At 46.2% G+C, this 18632-nt stretch overlaps 1 protein-coding gene across 2 annotated transcripts in view; it reads left to right on the forward strand.

Moving 5' to 3' along the window:
• gabrb2a (gamma-aminobutyric acid type A receptor subunit beta2a) overlaps window positions 1-18632 on the forward strand; it is a 302038-nt gene that overhangs the window by 236093 nt on the left and 47313 nt on the right. For both annotated transcript variants that reach the window (XM_067996136.1, XM_067996135.1), the window contains one exon: window positions 9123-9205. In XM_067996136.1, the coding sequence (XP_067852237.1) occupies window positions 9123-9205 (83 nt within the window). The remainder of the gene's footprint in view (window positions 1-9122; window positions 9206-18632) is intronic.

The raw sequence follows: 18632 nt of genomic DNA on the forward strand, positions 1-18632 counted from the left end.
CCCCTGATTCCCATTGACTTCAATTTTACCAGGGCTCCTTGGTGCCACACTCGGTCAAATGCTGCCTTGATGTCAAGGGCAGTCACTCTCACCTCACCTCTGGAATTCAGCTCTTTTGTCCATGTTTGGACCAAGGCTGTAATGAGGTCTGGAGCCGAGTGGTCCTGGCGGAACCCAAACTGAGCATCGGTGAGCAGGTTATTGGTGAGTAAGTGCTGCTTGATAGCACTGTCGACGATACCTTCCATCACTTTGCTGATGATTGAGAGTGGACTGATGGGTCGGTAATTGGCCGGATTGGATTTGTCCTGCTTTTTGTGGACAGGACATACCTGGGCAATTTTCCACATTGTCGGGTGGATGCCAGTGTTGTAGCTGTACTGGAACAGCTTGGCTAGAGGCGCAGCTAGTTCTGGAGCACAAGTCTTCAGCACTACAGCCGGGATGTTGTCGGGGCCCATAGCCTTTGCTGTATCCAGTGCACTCAGCCGTTTCTTGATATCACGTGGAGTGAATCGAATTGGCCGAAGACTGGCTTCCGTGATGGTGGGGATATCGGGAGGAGGCTGAGATGGATTATCCACTCGGCACTTCTGGCTGAAGATGGTTGCAAACGCTTCAGCCTTGTCTTTTGCACTCACGTGCTGGACTCCGCCATCATTGAGAATGGGGATGTTTGCAGAGCCTCCTCCTCCCGTTAGTTGTTTAATTGTCCACCACCATTCACGACTGGATGTGGCAGGACTGCAGAGCTTTGATCTGATCCGTTGGTTGTGGAATCGCTTAGCTCTGTCTATAGCATGTTGCTTCCGCTGTTTAGCATGCATGTAGTCCTGAGTTGTAGCTTCACCAGGTTGGCACCTCATTTTTAGGTACGCCTGGTGCTGCTCCTGGCATGCTCTTCTACACTCCTCATTGAACCAGGGTTGATCCCCTGGCTTGTTGGTAATGGTAGAGTGAGGAATATGCCGGGCCATGAGGTTACAGATTGTGCTGGAATACAATTCTGCTGCTGCTGATGGCCCACAGCGCCTCATGGATGCCCAGTTTTGAGCTGCTAGATCTGTTCTGAATCTACCCCATTTAGCACGGTGGTAGTGCCACACAACACGTTGGATGGTGTCCTCAGTGCGAAGACGGGATTTCATCTCCACGAGGACTGTGCGGTGGTCACTCCTACCAATACTGTCATGGACAGATGCATTTGCGACAGGTAGATTGGTGAGGACGAGGTCAAGTAAGTTTTTCCCTCGTGTTGGTTCGCTCACCACCTGCCGCAGGCCCAGTCTAGCAGCTATGTCCTTCAGGACTCGGCCAGCTCGGTCAGTAGTGGTGCTACCGAGCCACTCTTGGTGATGGACATTGAAGTCCCCCACCCAGAGTACATTTTGTGCCCTTGCTACCCTCAGTGCTTCCTCCAAGTGGTGTTCAACATGGAGGAGGACTGATTCATCAGCTGAGGGAGGACGGTAGGTGGTAATCAGCAGGAGGTTTCCTTGCCCATGTTTGACCTGATGCCATGAGATTTCATGGGGTCCAGAGTCTATGTTGAGGACTCCCAGGGCCACTCCCTCCTGACTGTATATCACTGTACCGCCACCTCTGGTGGGTCTGTCCTGCCGGTGGGACAGGACATACCCAGGGATGGTGATGGAAGAGTCTGGGATGTTGGCTGAAAGATATGATTCTGTGAGTATGGCTATGTCAGGCTGTTGTTTGACTAGTCTGTGGGACAGCTCTCCCAATTTTGGCACAAGTCCCCAGATGTTAGTAAGGAGGACCTTGCAGGGTCGACTGGGCTTGGTGTTTTGCCGTTGTCGTGTCCGGTGCCTAGTGGTCCGATGCCGGGTGGTCCGTCCGGTTTTATTCTTATTATGACTTTTCGTAGCGAGATTTTACAACTGAGTGGCTTGCTAGGCCATTTCAGTGGGCAATTAAGAATCAACCACATTGCTGTGGGTCTGGAGTCACATATAGGCCAGACCGGGTAAGGGCGGCAGGCTTCCTTCCCTAAAGGACATTAGTGAACCAGATGGGTTTTTACGACAATCCGGTAGTTTCATGGCCATCATTACGGATACTAGTATTTTAATTCCAGATTTTATTTTAATTAATTGAATTTAATTAATTAATTGAATTTAAATTCGCCAGCTGCCGTGGCGGGATTTGAACTCATGACTCTGGATTTTAGTCCAGGCCTCTGGATTACTAGCCCAGTAACATAACCACTATGCTACCGTACCCGGTATTATTAATATTTATATCCTAATTTTGAAAATATGATAACTTCTGTGAAATAATCTATGGTAAGTGAAAATACTCAATTTATAGGTTCAACTTTTTCATGTAAATTTCTTAATTTTTTATGGCTCTTTTTTGTAATTTTCTTTCCAGTTCTAACCTACAACCTTTTGCCAGTAAAATTCAACTTTGTCGGGGGCGCGAAATGGACGGTAGCAGATTGACTGCCCGTTATATACCCCGAGGAAAATCAGTTTGGGGTGCGTAAGAGGTTGCCGATCCACTACCGCCTTTTTTTGCGCCTCTGCTGAAGTTGAATTTTACCCCATTTGGGACACACAGTCAGCAGAGCAACTGCTGCATATTGCTCCGTGCCAGCCTGAGGCCGGAGACCAATTAGGCTTTAGGCCTCACTTAAATGTTGCCGGCAAGGTACGAGCGCCTAAACGCTGCCTCGCTACAGCTCACCAGTTGGTGAGGGCGAGAAATCGTCCGGCTCTCACACAGCCAACAGCTGGGTTCTGGGAAGGGGGGAGGAGATCCGGGGGTTTCAAGTGCGCCAGGAGCAGGCTAGAGTTTTTTTGTGGGCCTCGGAGGAGCACTCCTGCTTCTCCTGAGTTCACAAAAATAAAAGCTAAAAATTTCCTGGACTGTTTTTTGAGCAGCCTTCAATGGTCCCTTTACAGTTGGCCTGCTCAATGCCCAGTACAACTAAGTGCACACTCCACTCTTTTGTACCTAAATTTTGCAATCAGAGCCCAAGGGCTCGATGTTAGCAGGGCTGCGGGTTCGCAGAGGGGGGGGGGGCTATTGGGCGCGTGGGTAACGCGGCCGGTGAAATTAGTCTGCCCCCCGCGCGATCGCATCCTAATTGGATCCACTTACCTGTTGTTCCGTGTTCCCCACTGCTGATCTGCGCGTCGGGCGGGCTGCACTTGCGCAGTAAGCTCTGTCAGCTGGAGGAGCTCTATTTAAAGGGGCAGTCCTCCACTGACTGATCCTGCAACAAATAGGCAAAATTACAGCATGGAGCACCCCAGGGTGAAGGCTGCTCCCAGTTTAATGATGCCTCACTCCAGGTATCAATACATGGGGTGAGGAGGAGGGGGAGGACAGAGATCTTCCCCCTGGCGGGCGGGAGGAAGCGGCCTGCCTCTGCCACCAGGAAGGGCTGGCTCGAGGTGGCAGAGGAGGTCACCTGCACCACCAACATATCGCCCACCTGCATACAGTGCAGGAGGCGCTCCAATGACCTCAATAGGTCGGCCAAAGTGAGTACACTTACTCATTCCCCTACACTCCTTCTGCCACATCACCGCCCCCACCCCACATCTCCTTCTGCACTGCCAACACTACTCTGTCACATCACCCCTCATACCCACTCAAACCTCATCCTCATCTTACCTGTACTTACTCACCTCGCCAGTACTCATCCCGCCACTACCACTCAACCCAATCCTCATACAATCTCATGGCTCTATCTCATACTCACCCTCTCGTCCATCTCTTTCACAGTCAGCCTCACTCACCCTGCCACTACCTGTGCTGCAGCCACAGGGCATGCATCACATATGTGCAGTAAGCAGCGTAAGGCAAACGTGTTGTGAGCATGAAGGGGATGCACAAGGGTGTTTGAGGGTTTGTCATGGTTTTTACTTATATTGGATTTCTGACCAACTCACATTACATATTATATTGGCACCACTACTGCCACCTCTTTGCGAATCTTGTCTGGTTTGTGCAATAATGCCCTTTCCTGAGGATCACTATGAAGACCCACAACTGATGCCACCCATTGTGTCACTGCAGAGTGGGTGTAGGTGTATTTGCAGGGCTCTTTTGTGCAGATGACTGAGAGACGTCGGCGATGTCCCCGGTGGCACCCTGGAAGGATGCGGAGGAGAAGTTGTTGAGGGCAGTGGTGACTTTGACAGCGACAGGTAAGAAGATGGTGCTCGGGCCAACCGGGAGCAGCTCGGCATGAAGGAGGCTGCAGATGTCCACGACTACATGTCGAGTGACTCTGAGCCTCCGTGTGCACTGCTGCTCAGAGAGGTCCAGGAAGCTGAGCCTCAGTCTGTGGACCCTGTGGCGAGGGTAGTGCCCTCTGCGACGCATCTCTCTCTGTGGTTGCCCTCCCTCCTGCTGTACAGGTGGATGTGTCACAGCACTCTGTTGTGGAGCTCCACGTGTCAGAGGTGGACGGCGAGGCTGGTGATGCTGTTCGCCCTCCGAGGAGGTCATGACTGCAGCTACGGCGGCCCCCATCCAGAAGATGTACATCTGAGGGGGTCTGCAAGGTAGGTACATGTCTCTGGACTCTGGGGTAACTGTGCAAGTTGGTGAATTTTCTTGTCAGGAGGAGGGTGGTGGAGGCCAAACTTTGTCCCAAGTGACAGAGTGGCCTCCTGCAATGAGTGAGGGTCTCCCCTCCCACCTGTCAAATGGACCTTTGCAGCTGCCACAGGCTGATGGCTGCAACACGTCCATTTCAACTGGGCGTGTTTCCCACAGTATGGGAAACAGTCACAGTTGTCAATAAAATCCCACCCCTCCTCACATATTCACTTAATCAGGTCTGTTAACGACCTGAAATACCAAGGTAAATACTGTTAAGTGGAACCCCGCTGGCTTAAATTGCCTGCGGGATTCCCACATGCGGGGGCTGCGCGCGCACGTCGGCGCGTCTGTGGGGAACCCGGAAGTGGGCAGGTTGGAGCCGGGCTCTGAACCCACTCTGGGATTCCCCGATTTTCGGAGCCCCCCCCGCCAGGAACGCACCCAATAGCGGGTGCTAAAATGAAGCCCCAATAGTCGGCGTAGGATCCCGATTTTCATATTTAAGCAGCCTTATGCCTTTTTCAGATGGGTGGGCTGGTCATCCATTTACAGGTTGGCCGAATATAGCATCGAGCAGGCCTTAAGCGTCAACGTCAAAGGGGCAGCTGAGGTACCCCCCAGACTTTCAACTACTGGCACCCCGTTTGTCAAATCCGCTTTCTGTATCCATGATGATGATTCTTTGATTTGAATGTGCAACAGTCCAATTTGCCAGTATCTCTGGTTATCTTCAATGCTCTTTATTGTGTGGTTTTCTGGAAAGCAAGCTTGGGGAGCACAAGGTGAAATCCTTCTTCCAATCCTCCACAACTACCCAGAAGAGACTGGGATTTAATTTGGAATGTTTTAGTTGAACATCTGTGCTAGTGCTCTAATGTTGTGATTGCTAGGCTGCCCATCAGTTGCTACCGATGCCAACATGAATAGTGCATGCAGCAGGTGCACACGATACTCAAGCCACCATAGAGGCAGAATTTCCTTTTCATTGTCAGAATTGGGCACTGCCCTCCTCCTCCCCCAGCAGCCCATTCAACAGCAGCAGAACTCACAACAAGTCTCAGCAGTGATCAAGTTACCCACTTACTATCGTTTTTAAATCCAAAGAGATATCCACAAAAAAGCTGTAATTACTTTCACTTTCCCCCCCCAGCATGTTGATTGTAAAATTCTCATTCTTGTTTTTGAATCACCCCACGGCCTCGCCCTACCTTACTTTAGTAATCTCCTTCTGCCACTGCACTAATATGCACCCTCCACTCCTGTAAAACCAGATTTTTTTTTTCTCAATCTCTCTCTCTTCTACCTTAGACAGCTACTCGTTCAGCCATTACACTGCTATCCTCTATTATTCTCTAACCATTTCCCCCTGCCTTGCCACCTCTCTCACTGCTTTCAGAATCCTTGTTGAAATCCTCCTTTGTGAACATACCTTCAGTTCCCCATCCAAGCCTCTCCATTTTTCTCCACTTTAACCATACTTGGTGTCCATCTTATCCTTTTCTTTCTTATCGTGAAGCATTCAAGAAGTCTTCCGTAAATGAGGATCCCTAAATATATGCCAGTAGTTGTACAGAATTTAAAAAATTTAAATGACAACCAAATAAAAAAGCAAGATTAGTAAACTGTATAGAGAAAAGCAATGGCCAACAGTTTTAAGAAACTGATTTGTTCTTCATTTGCAAAATACAGTATGCAAATCAATCAAATAGGAAATAGTGAAAGCTTATTATGTAGTTATTAAAATACTGCATAACTAATATTGCTTACAACTACAGAAAAGAAAATTCTAATTCCAAACCCTAAGGGCAGTCAAGTACATTGGTGAACAAAATTATTACGAGAGCTCGAATGCATTGGATATGATCTTCCAAAATTCCCCAGATTCTAGAACGGTCCCAAAGGATTGGAAGGTAGCAAATGTGACCCCGCTATTCAAGAAAGGAGGGAGAGAGAAAACAGGGAACTACAGGCCAGTTAGCCTGACATCAGTCGTCCAAAAAATGCTGTAATCCATTATTAAGGAAGTGGTAACAGGGCACTTAGAAAATCATAATATGATTAGGCAGAGTCAACATGGTTTTATGAAACGGAAATCGTGTTTGACAAACCTATTAGAGTTTTTTGAGGATGCAACTAGCAGGGTAGATTAGGGGGAACCAGTGGATGTAATATATTTGGATTTTCAAAAGGGCATTTGATAAGGTGCCACATAAAAGGTTGTTACACAAGATAAGGGCTCATGGGGTTGGGGGTAACATATTAGCATGGATGAAGGATTGGTTATAGGACAGAAAACAGAGAGTAGGGATAAACGGGTCATTTTCAGGCTGGCAGGTTGTAACTAGTGGGATGCTGCAAGGATCGGTGCTTCAGCTATTTACAATTTATATTAATGACTTAGATGAAGGGAACAAGTGTAATATATCCAAAATTGCTGACGATACAAAGCTAAGTGAGGTAAGTGAGCTGTGAGGAGGATGCAAAGAGTCTCCAAAGGGATGTAGACAGATAAGTGAGTGGGCAAGAAGGTGGCAGATGGAGTATAATGTGGGGAAATGTGAGGTTATTCACTTTGGTGGGAAGAATAGAAAAACAGAATATTTTTTAAATGGTAAGAAACTATTAAATGTTGGTGTTCAGAGAGACTTGGGTGTCCTCAACGAGAAACACTAAAAGTTAGCATGCAGTTACAGCAAGCAATTAGGAAAGCAAATGGAATGTTGGCCTTTATTGGCAAGGGGGTTGGAGTACAAAAGTAAGAAAGTCTTACTACAATTGTATAGGGCTTTGGTGAGACCTCACCTGGAGTACTGTATACAATTTTTGTCTCCTTATCTAAGGAAGGATATACTTGCCTTAGAAGCGGTGCAGCGAAGGTTCACTAGATTAATTCCTGGGATGAGAGGGTTGTCCTATGAGGCGAGGTTGAGTAGAATGGGCCTATACTCTCTGGAGTTTAGAAGAATGAGAGGTGATCTCATTGAAACTTATAAGATTATGAGAGGCTTGACAGGGTAGATGCTGAGAGGTTGTTTCCCATAGTCACAGGATAAGGGGTCGGCCTTTTAAGACTGAGATGAGGAGGAATTTCTTCACTCAGAGGGTTGTGAATCTTTGGAATTCTCTACCCCAGAGGGGTGTGGATGCTGAGTCGTTGAATATGTTCAAGGCTGAGATAGACAGATTTCTGGACTCTAGGGGAATTGAAGGATATGTGGATCGGGCAGGAAAGTTGAATTGAGGTGGAAGATCAGCCATGATCTTATTGAATGGCAGAGCAGGCTCGAGGGGCCATGTGACCTACTCCTGTTCCTATTTCTTATGTTCTTAGAACATTGGGGGTAAAAGTCAACTTCATCAGGAACGTAAAATGGGCAGTAGCGGATCATCCCGTTATACATCCCCGCCGAAGTTGAATTTTACCTCCATTATCTTTCCACCTATGGGACCTGGGTTTGAATCCATCCCTGACTGATTCAGGTAAAGCTTCCTTTCTATAATAGCTATGAGTTCCAGTGAAATGAGCTTGGGCAGCCCCAATTCTGTTTCTATTTGGCACAGCATCGCAATTTCAATGAGAGGTCACAAAAATGTCTGGAAAATGGAAAAATTCAATACTTCAAGATAGAGTAGACTTTTTTACCAAGCTTTTTTTTTATTCATTCATGGGATGATCACTGGCAAGGCCAGCATTTATTGCCCATCCCTAATTGCCCTAGAGAAGGTGGTGGTAAGCCACCTTCCAGCAGGGAACAGTGCATGAATGAAGCATGGGTTCGAGAATCAGCATTACAGTGTTGTGGTCTTATCTCTGACTCATGCAAAGAACGAAAGTCTTGCATCTATATAGCACCTTTTATGACCTCAGGACGTCCTAAAGCACTTTACAACCAATGAAGTGCAGTCACTGTTCTGATGTAAGAAATGCGGCAGCCAATTTTGCACACGGCTAGGTCCCGCAAACAGCATTGAAATAAACAGCAATCATTTGTTTTAGGTGTTGGATAACTGTTGGTCAGGGCAATTCCCCTGTTCTTCAAATACTGCCATGGGATCTTTTACGTTCACCAGGGCCTCGGTTTAACATCTCATCCAAAAGATGGTGCCTTCAACATTGCAGCACTCCCACTAAAGTGCTAGCCTAGATTATGTGCTTATGTCTCTGGAGTGGGACTTGAACCCATGACCTTCTAACTTAGAGGTGAGAGTGCTACCACTGAGCCAAAGCTGACACCTAATGCAGAGTGTGGGATCAATGAAATTTACTCTATAGTGCTTTGCCAGTGGCTACCAAAACTGCAAACGTGTTACATTCCAAATACTGATGACCCCTTACTGTTTGAGGATAAAATTTTACAAAAACATCTACTGAAGTCATTTCTGTTCATGTCACCTAAAATAAAAGCTTATGTTCTGAAATTGAAATATCTTTAAGGATTTGTAGCTCACCCAAAATCTTGAAATATTTAACAATTTTTAAGAATTTCCTATTAAATATTATGCCACAACTGCCTATTGAATCATCATAATTTTCTTTGCAGAATTACCACAACAGCTGCTTGCATGATGGACCTGCGAAGATATCCTCTTGACGAGCAGAACTGTACACTTGAAATAGAGAGCTGTAAGTGTTCTACTCATTCACATCACTCCTCTGAGCCCCAGCCCGACAACCCAAATTTATTAGCAAATCATTTGAGCATGAAGTATTAATTTCTGTTTGTTTTAAAAGTAAAATTTTGCAACTCAGTTACTGTTTGTTAAACCAATAGACCTAAGCAATAGACCAAAACAAAAAAAAATCATCAGGGTCCAAAGTTTTTTTCTTGTTCCCATGGGCTAATTTACTTGCACCTTTTTGTGTAGAATAATAGACCGAATGGAAAGCATATGAAGAATAAATATAATGGTGAAAGCTCAGAGCTTCTCATAATAGCTAGTTGAAGTGGTTTCTTTCATTAATAGGGAAACCGAAACATGACATATTGAAATCTCAGGAATCCTGGAGGATGCAATTGTCATGTCATATCAGTCAGTGAATAATTCAGTTAGGCTCATGCCACTGAAAGTTTACAAAAGGGCTTTGCCTTGCATTAAATCATTTTAAATTTTTAAGTTTCAGTGATTCTACTATTTAAGATCTCATTCAGAGTGGATGTTAAGGAATCTAGTTCATCGTATAATATTGCCTGAGAAAAGTATCCCAGGATACATGATTATGAAGGCAGTCCACCTTGAGAGGAGAGGAGAGGAGAGGAGAGGAGAGGAAGGGAAGGGTGCGGATTCCTGGTAGCCACCCATTGAATAGTGCAGAGGATAGGTCCGGTCCATTTTGAGGGACAGGCTCATTAAGATAGGAATGGCAGGCTTCAGGCAGAAAACAAGGGCACTGAGCAGCCCGACAGCTCTGGACCACGGTAAAATCGGGCGGCCCAGCTGACCTCCGGGCCCAGAAAAAGGTTTGTCGGGTGGGAAGAGACTCAGTGTGGCAGTGACCCATGTTATTTTTGTGGAGCCCACAAAAATAAATAAGTACTTACCTATGAGCTCCTCTTCAGCTGGACCATCAGCTATCAGCTGATACTGGGAGGGGTATGCATGGTGTAGGCTCCACCTAGTTGATTCCTAGAATGACATCAATGTCCTATTGACATCATAGAACCCTTATTTAAATACTTAAATTGCTTTGTGTTTGCTCCAGGCAGCCGCTCAGGCCGCCTATTCTGAGGCCACCGACAAAATGGCAATGGTGGGAACGGGGCGTTAAGTTCTTCCCCGTAAGTTTCGAGGCACTACCTTTCCGTTTCCGCCAGGCAGGAGGCTTCAAAATCTCCCCATAAAGTTTTTAAGATAACTTTTATTTTTACTTCCTTAATTCAGATTATTTCTGTATATTTTGCCTTTTGTGTTACCTTAATTTTTGAGGTTTTGTGACACCATTTTGATCTATGTTTAAGTATTTTCAGGACTGGACCAAAACAAGCAGAGAATATATTTTAAAATATCAGAAGGGTCAATGCTGGCATTCCCACTTTTGAATTATGAATTCTTAAATCATGAGGGCTATAACTACATTAGGTGAACTGTGCTTCTTCAGGATACATTAAAAACTACATGAATCATCCCAAGCCTTCTTAACATTGCTGAAATACTGTTCAAAATAGACCTGAAATCTAAACAAAATATAAAATGCAGTGCTTCAAACAATGAGTAGCATCTTGCTGACAGCAGGTCAAAGCAGTACAAACATTCATGCAGTGCTTTGTGTGGTAAACATAATTGCACATAATAGCTGGAAATGAATTGTTTACTTTTCCATAAAGAAAACCAAACTATCGTCGACAACTTAGAACACAGCAGGATAACCGAGTTCAATGTGAAACTGCCCAGCACACAGCATTTGTATAAGAAACTGTGGTAGCTGTAGAAATTCATTCACCTGTTCACTAACCAGCTAGAGCTGCATAGCGAATATGACAAAGATGACTGGATTTGTTTGACTCATTCCTTTAGCAGTAAATGACCTAAGTGTCCTTAGCCTTATGTCTGGTAAAAATTTGTTCATTTTAATGGCATATTGGACAGATTTTCCCTCTTCTGCCTATTATTTTTAAATACGTGTATGATGGAAATGTTGCAAGGATTGTTTTAAAATAATAAAGTCAGAATAATCAATTGAATGCAAGCCTAATTTTGTATTTTAATAACTAGTTTTTTAATATTTCATAATTTTGGGTAATTGGTTATATTTTCACAATACCAACAAGTGGATTGTGGGTTGGGAAAGAATTACAATAGGCACACCTTAGGATGCTTCAGTATGGTATATGGGAAAAGTAACTTTGAACAGTTTAATTCAACATTATCTGTTCACTTCAAATTGCCTGAAGTAAGAACATTGCCAAAATGTTCTGAAAAACATTTCTCAGTCACCAGATTAAACATTGTGTTGTGTTTATAAAACTCATCAATAAATGTAATTGTAATTTTATTTTTGTTCACACTGGCTGTGAGACTCAGGCAGACATCCTCATATTTTCTCTCTTAGTTTAGTGAACCCCACCACAATGCAGTTACGCACCTCAGATCCAAACTGTCCTTAAAACATTGCTTCAGGTAGCCTGGTAACTTGCAGCATTAGAAGATTGGAATCTCAGTTTGAATCCCAATCCCAGTATAGGTTTGACAGTCTTGGGGAAATCTGGGATTTGGAGTAGAGTCTTTTCTTGGACTGCTCAACCATATTATTTGGTAAGTGAACCAAGGAGCATCATTGATAACATCATTGATATATGCATGGGCTGATCTTTTCACTTTGCTGGCAGAGTAGGAGAGCTTGGGGGAAGAAAACAGTGGAAGATGAAGTGAATTCTTCCCTTTCCAAAAGCATAAACAATCACTTCAGCTCTAGCAAGTGATGAAATAACAGCGATTTTTCTATCATTTGGTTATTCTTCATGATGGCAGCTTTACAAATATATTGCAGACACACGGGGCTCAATTTTAAAAGCAAAGTCCGGGTGCGTTGGGGGCAGCGGGGGCAAAGAAAATCGTGTTTTTTTGGAGCAGACAAATCCCGGCTCCAACACACTGAAGATTTATCTGGGTGCGCACGCCGTTCCCGAACCTGGAAGTGCCACTGGCAATTAAAGCCAGCGGGACGATATTTAAATCAGCAATTGAATTAGTTGAAGTAGTTTAAAAATGAATAAATGCAATTTACAATGAAGGCAAGTGATTTCAAAACTGCCTCATTGTGTTTCCCATGCTGTGTGAAACACACCATGGTGAAGGAGTCGTGTTTCAGCCGGCAGCCATTTGGACATTTAAATGCCTGTTTGACAGATGGGGCTAAAAGGTGAGTTATTGCAGCAGGGCACTCAGTTCTCTCAGACAAACTTTTGGCTGGGAAATCTTTATGTTTAGACTGAAAATTCTTGGTTTCGACTCAGAATTTTTCTGTTTACATATTTTTACCAACTTTTCGGATCCGCTGAAACTGACACCATCAGGATGGGGGGTGCAATAGCTGCATTCACCAGTACATCCAAGGTCGAGCAACATCACTATCCTCACCAGGCACGGTGTGCACTTCCGCCACCTGGAGCTCCACAACACAGTGCTGCGCTACAGGCACTTGCACAACAGCACAGAGGGGAACAACAGAGGGAGTGACGTTGCAGGAGGCACTACCCTTGTCAGAGGGGCTATGGTCTGAGGCTCAGCTTCCTGGACCTCTCTGAGGAGCAGTGCATACGGAGGTTGAAAGTGAGTCACCAGGTGGTCGCAGACATTTGCAGCTTCCTTCATACCGAGCTGCTCCCGGCTGGGCCTGGCAGCATCTCATTACTCGTCGCTGTTAAAGTGACCACTGACCTCAACTTCTTCGCCTCCAGATCATTCCAGGGTGCCATTGGTGACATCGCCGGGGTCTCTCAGTCATCTGCACACAAGTGCATAAGGCAGGTTACCGACGGCTTCTTGCACAGGGCCTCGAAATATGTCAACTTCCCTGTGGATGACCTCAGCCAGACGGAGAGGGCAGTGGGATTCCACTCTGTGGCTGGCTTCCCACGTGTACAGGGTGCAGTCGATTGCATGCATATAGCAATCCGAGCACCTCCACACGAGCCAGGACTGTTCATCAACAGAAAGGGGTATCACTCCATCAACGCTCAGCTCGTTTGTGATTACCATAAAAGATTTCTTCATGTGTGCGCCAGATTCCCTGTCAGCTGCCATGATTCATTTGTTCTGAGGAAATCCAACATCCCGGGCCTCTTCCACGCACCGAACACCCTTCAGGGCTGGCTCCTCGGGGACAATGGATACCTCCTGCACACGTGGCTCATAACACCTCTGAGGAACCCCATCAGCGAGCAACAGCGTCGATACAATGACAGCCACATCGCCACATGTGATAGGGCTGCTGAAGATGTGATTTCGGCACCTCGATCACTCTGGGGGAGCGTTCAATACACACCAGCGAGGGTGGTCGCATTATAGTAGTGAGTTGTGTTCTGCACAACATGGCGCAACAGAGAGAGGTACCGTTTGATGAAGCCCATCCATATCTACCATCCACATTAAGGAAGAGGAAGAGGAGGAGGACGACGAACCCATGGGCAGAGCAGCGGCTCACCTGGCTGCTCACGAGGTCAGGGAGTCACTCATATGTGAACGGTTCTCGTAAGATCAGAAAATGAGAAGAGTCCAGTCCTCACACCACCTGGAAAGAGAAGTGCCAACACCAGCCCCTCCCCCACACAAAACAGTCCTGCAACTACACATACACCCACATGAAAGCACATGAAAGGGTGCTATCACAAAAGCCAGTCAAGAACGGGCAAGACGTGGCAGTAATGGTGAGAATGATAACATTTAATGTGACTTTGACAAAAGCCAAATATAAATGATGAACATGACAGTCTGTCAGACAAGCTGTGCATACCCTTCATGATCACAAATCCTTAGCCTTTCTCTTCCTACTGCTTCTATTTGGTGCATCCCCTGTGGCTGCAGCAGAGGTAGTGGCACGTTGCTCGTGTACATGGCCAGACAGCTTAGATGCTTTCAGCCTATGCCCTCTGGGTTTTGGAGCCGATGAGGGCCCCTCCAAAGACTGCTCCACCTGCACCTGTGCAGGTGCAGACTCAGCCGCTTGGAGAGGAGGCAGCATTGCGGGTACTGGTTGAGAGGGAGGCAAAGGGTGAGACGTGGGAGTGTTTTGAGTGGCTTCCCCACTTCCATGTCCTCTTTCGCAATCATCCCTCTCCTGGACCAGGCCCACATCACTCCTGCCACCCTGCTGGAGAACAGTTTGGAGGACATGTATGATGCCTTGGAAGCGCAATTGTAAAGTTTCTGTCTGCCTGTTTAAGGTGGCACAATGTTGTTAACCATGAGTCCAAACGGCCTCTGTCAGGATCTGAATGGTCTTATTTGTGAGCCATGCTTGAAGCTCAAAGGAGGCTAGCCTTCTCTCCATCGCAGACATTCCCGAACTTACCTGCGACACTATCTCAGACATTTCAGCAGTTACGTGCGACACTATTTCAGACATTTGCTCACGTCCCTGCGACACTATCTCAGATATTCCCTCATACCTGTGCCACCATTCCACTAATGCAGCAGTTGGACTCCTCCATCCTCTGCGCTGTTGTGGAGATTGCGTGGCACCTGTTCCAGTACCTTGCAAATGTGCTGCTGTCCCTCAATCATTATCCTTTTAAAGGATGGCCCCTGGGGTTCAGCATCTGCATCCAGCTGAGCAGAGCCTGAAGAGGGGTGCGCCCACCGTGCGGACTCTCCACAGCTGCCCCTGCCACCAGCGTCTGCTCGTGCTCACTTGTGTGTGGTGACTCACCAGGTGCCAACCCAACTAAGTGACTACTAGGATCCACCGAGGTGTGAGTATCTGCGCTGGTGGATAGCTCGCTAAGATGTGACGGTGCGCCCTCAGAGGCCGGCAGATCCTCTGAGGAATCACCCTCTGCCGTCACTGCGGTCGTTGAAGGGCCTGTAAGAGAACAGAATGCAATGTTAAGCATCATCACAGATGTGTCATTTTGTGATGAGCATACTAAGGTGAACAACATGCCAAACATTGTTAACATCAATTCATGATGTGTGTGATGAATGTTAAAGTTGTGTCACCTGACGTTTGAGGGGTGCCTGTCTCGGCGTCCCCGACGGACAGGCACTCAAGGGTGTGGCTGATCTCCATGGCCTCATCCTCCGCGCCTGTGAGGACCACTATTTGTTGTGGCCCCCCTCCAGTCCTTGCCCTATCGTCTGCATTTTGCGCTCTCTTCTCCTAGCAGGTGAGAAAGTACAGACATGTGAGTGAGTGATGGTGAAGTGGTCAACCCGATGAATACATTGCTTTGGACGAGGCTGCCCGTAAAAGAGAAGCACCAAAGGGTGAGTATGAGACAGAGACATCACATTGGATCAGGATTGGGGTGAGTGGTAGTGGCGGGGTAACAAATGGGGAGGTCAGGAAGTGCAGGTAAGTTGAGGATTTGCCTTAAGTGGGTGTGAGGAGTAATGTGATGGATAGTCTTGGCAGTGCAGAATGAGTTGCGGGGGTGGGGGGGAGTGCTGGGGGGTTGATGTGCACCACGGAATGCAGGAGAATCAGTAAGTGTACTCACTTTTGCTGACCTAGTCAGGTCATTGAAACGCTTCCTGCACTGGATCCAGGTACGGGATATGTTGCTGCTGCTGGTGGCCTTCTCCACCACCTCGAGCCAGGCCTTCTTGGTGGCAGAGGCAGGGCACTTCCTCCTGTCGGCCGGGTAAATTAGTTTCCTGCTCCTCCTCACCCCGGCCAGTAGCATCTGAAGTGAGGCATCGCTGAATCTTGGAGCAGCCTTGCCCCTGTGCTGCACCATTGGGTCTTCTTGCTCTTTGCTCCAGCAAAATCCATTGGAGCAATGGCTCTTTAAATCCAGCCGCTCCAGCTGACAGCCTGTCGTGCGGGTGCGCAGTCCACTCACTGCACAGCTTTTGGACGGCAAACCCGGAAACAAGATTAATCGCCACCAATTAAATTGCGACTGCACGGGGAAAGGTAAGTTTTTATTAGTTGGGTTTGCTGCGCGCCCATTGACCCCCTCCCACCCCCACCCCCCCCCCACTGGCTGCCATCCCGCCGCCCTTTTAAAATTGAGCCCACATTCTTTGACCTTAGAGACTAGAATGCATCTGTTAGTATATATTGAAGGCTGCATATATGTTCAGCAGCAGGTGGATTCTAAACTGGTGAAGTACACTGTCATAGAGGGGTCGATTTTGACTGTCTTCCCCTGGTATTAACTGGGCGCTAACAGCCTCAAAATAGGTTTGGTAACCTTACCGCCCCATTAACACCAGCGATGCAGCTAGTTCCATTTTGAAAGGGGACCACCATTGGGTGTTCAAAGTGCCCTCCTGTTTCAGGCGATAGACCCCTTTTAATAAGGAAATCATGGTCTTACGATGTAAATAGTATCCCGATTGCCATTTTAGGTCAGAACTAGTCAGAGCTGAGCAGCGCAGGCTCCGACCAGTTCCACGGCTGATGAAACAAAAGAAGCCCACTAAAAGTAAGTGTTGAATTATTTTTGTGAGCCCCGTAGGAGCAGGAGCAGTAGATCAACCACATGATTGACTTTGTTTTCTGAAACTGAGCAGTTGCAAGAGCCTTTGAAATTACAGACAACTCTCAGAGTCTGAAGGGGTACATGGAACTCTGAATTCACCTGCAGTTTCTTAATCTTCAGTACGGAACAGATTAACAGTGGAAAAAAAAATCCAGTAAAAGATGAACATAGTAGTGAACAGGTACTGTTTTAAAGGATATTCTTGCGGGAATTGACTGCTGGATGAAACACAGCCATGTCTTTTCCTAAAGCCCCAGTGGATCTGAGACTGCTGGTTCAGATTTGAAAACTCAATGTACTAATAGCCAATTCAGAATTGACATTTTCATCTATTGTGTGCCTCCAATGCCTACCTTTCTCCAGATATTAACCTACACTTCAAAGCCTTGAATACATAGCTACAAATTGGACAACCATGTTACAATAATATGAGAAGTACTCATCTTAAGGACTTGCAAAAATCTAAGCATTGTGTTTGATGATTATAAAGTTGGTTGAAGACCAACACGAATGTTTACTACAGCTTTGATGCATAAAGTATTGACACTATTTTGTTCTCAAGAAAAATTTAGCATAATGTTTTACTTTGATGGGAACAATGTATACTGTAGTACGTTCTATGATTGGGATGCAATAATAGCCAGCTGGGATGTGAAATTCTTCCTGTTGATAATTTAGCTGAAAAGGTTGGTGAAGAAAGAATTTCCGAATGTGTCAACGAAGGAGTGAAAACCTGGTGGAATTGGGTTCTGCACCAAATTCCAGATTATGCTATTCTTCACTGAAAGTGGTGTGGAATTCTTAACTTTAATTCTCTAAACATCACCAAAGCATACTCTTCTTTATTGCTTCCACAAGTTACTCATGCCATTAATACAAATTATCTGGAATTTTTTTAAGGGTATTCGTCAGAATATGGCATGTCAGCACTGAGGAATGGAACATTTTCTTTCAATTCTTTACATTCAGGGATCGATTTTAACTTCCTAACTCCTTTCTTGCCCGATTTTAAATTGCAGGCGGCAAGGACACTCACTCTCAGCTGATGGGGTCCTCTTTAAATATGCAGATCGGGCTCCATTGACTTCATTGGGATCCGATCTGCTATTTTAAACTGGGCCTATGTGGGGGGACAGTGCTGACCTCCCCACCATGCAACACCTGCCTTGAACAGCAGCCAGGGCCAAAAGAGGCCCAGCAAGATAATTTTTTTATTTTTCGATTCAGTTTCTTTGTAAGCCAGGAGGAACAGTGCTTCTCCAGGCGCCACAAGGAAACCTTGGGCCTCTTCTGCTCAGGCTACCCCTCCCATATGCCCAGGATTCCCCTCATGGAACACTTAGCTTGTGCCGGCAGCGGCTTCCTACCATCCAATTTTAACGGCCAGACAGCCTCTTCCCACCGACTTCCCGGCCTTCTTGGTCAAGAAATCAGCAGATGGCATGTCCCCGCTGCTGCTCACTTTGTCGCATGCCTTCCTGGAAGATAAAATCGAGCCTCGGTGTCAGCTTTGAACTCTTTTTACTCAGCATTCATGTGCCTTAACTCAAGATTCAGAAGATCTCCCCCCACAGCATTACTATGACAATTCCATTTTTCACACCAGTGATAGTTTTGGTCTTTCTCAGTAACACTGTAAATTTAGTGCCAAATAGTAAGTAGTTTTGTATTGTGAATCTTAGCCACTAGCAATTGGGTGACACTGCCCTAATTCTTTTCAAATAGAACTCTTACAGCCATGAGAGATCAGAGGTTCATTCCATTGGGCCATTGGATTCAAACCCTGTCCACAGCAGAGAAAGTGCAGTATGTTGACTCCCTGGAGTTGTTCTTCTGTGCACGCCAAAAAATCTTAATCTATTTCTATTTAAAACAGTAGGAAGCTTTAAAAATAAAAACATTTTA

Source organism: Heptranchias perlo, chromosome 14 (assembly GCF_035084215.1).
Source record: "Heptranchias perlo isolate sHepPer1 chromosome 14, sHepPer1.hap1, whole genome shotgun sequence".
Classification (NCBI taxonomy): Eukaryota; Metazoa; Chordata; class Chondrichthyes; order Hexanchiformes; family Hexanchidae; genus Heptranchias; species Heptranchias perlo.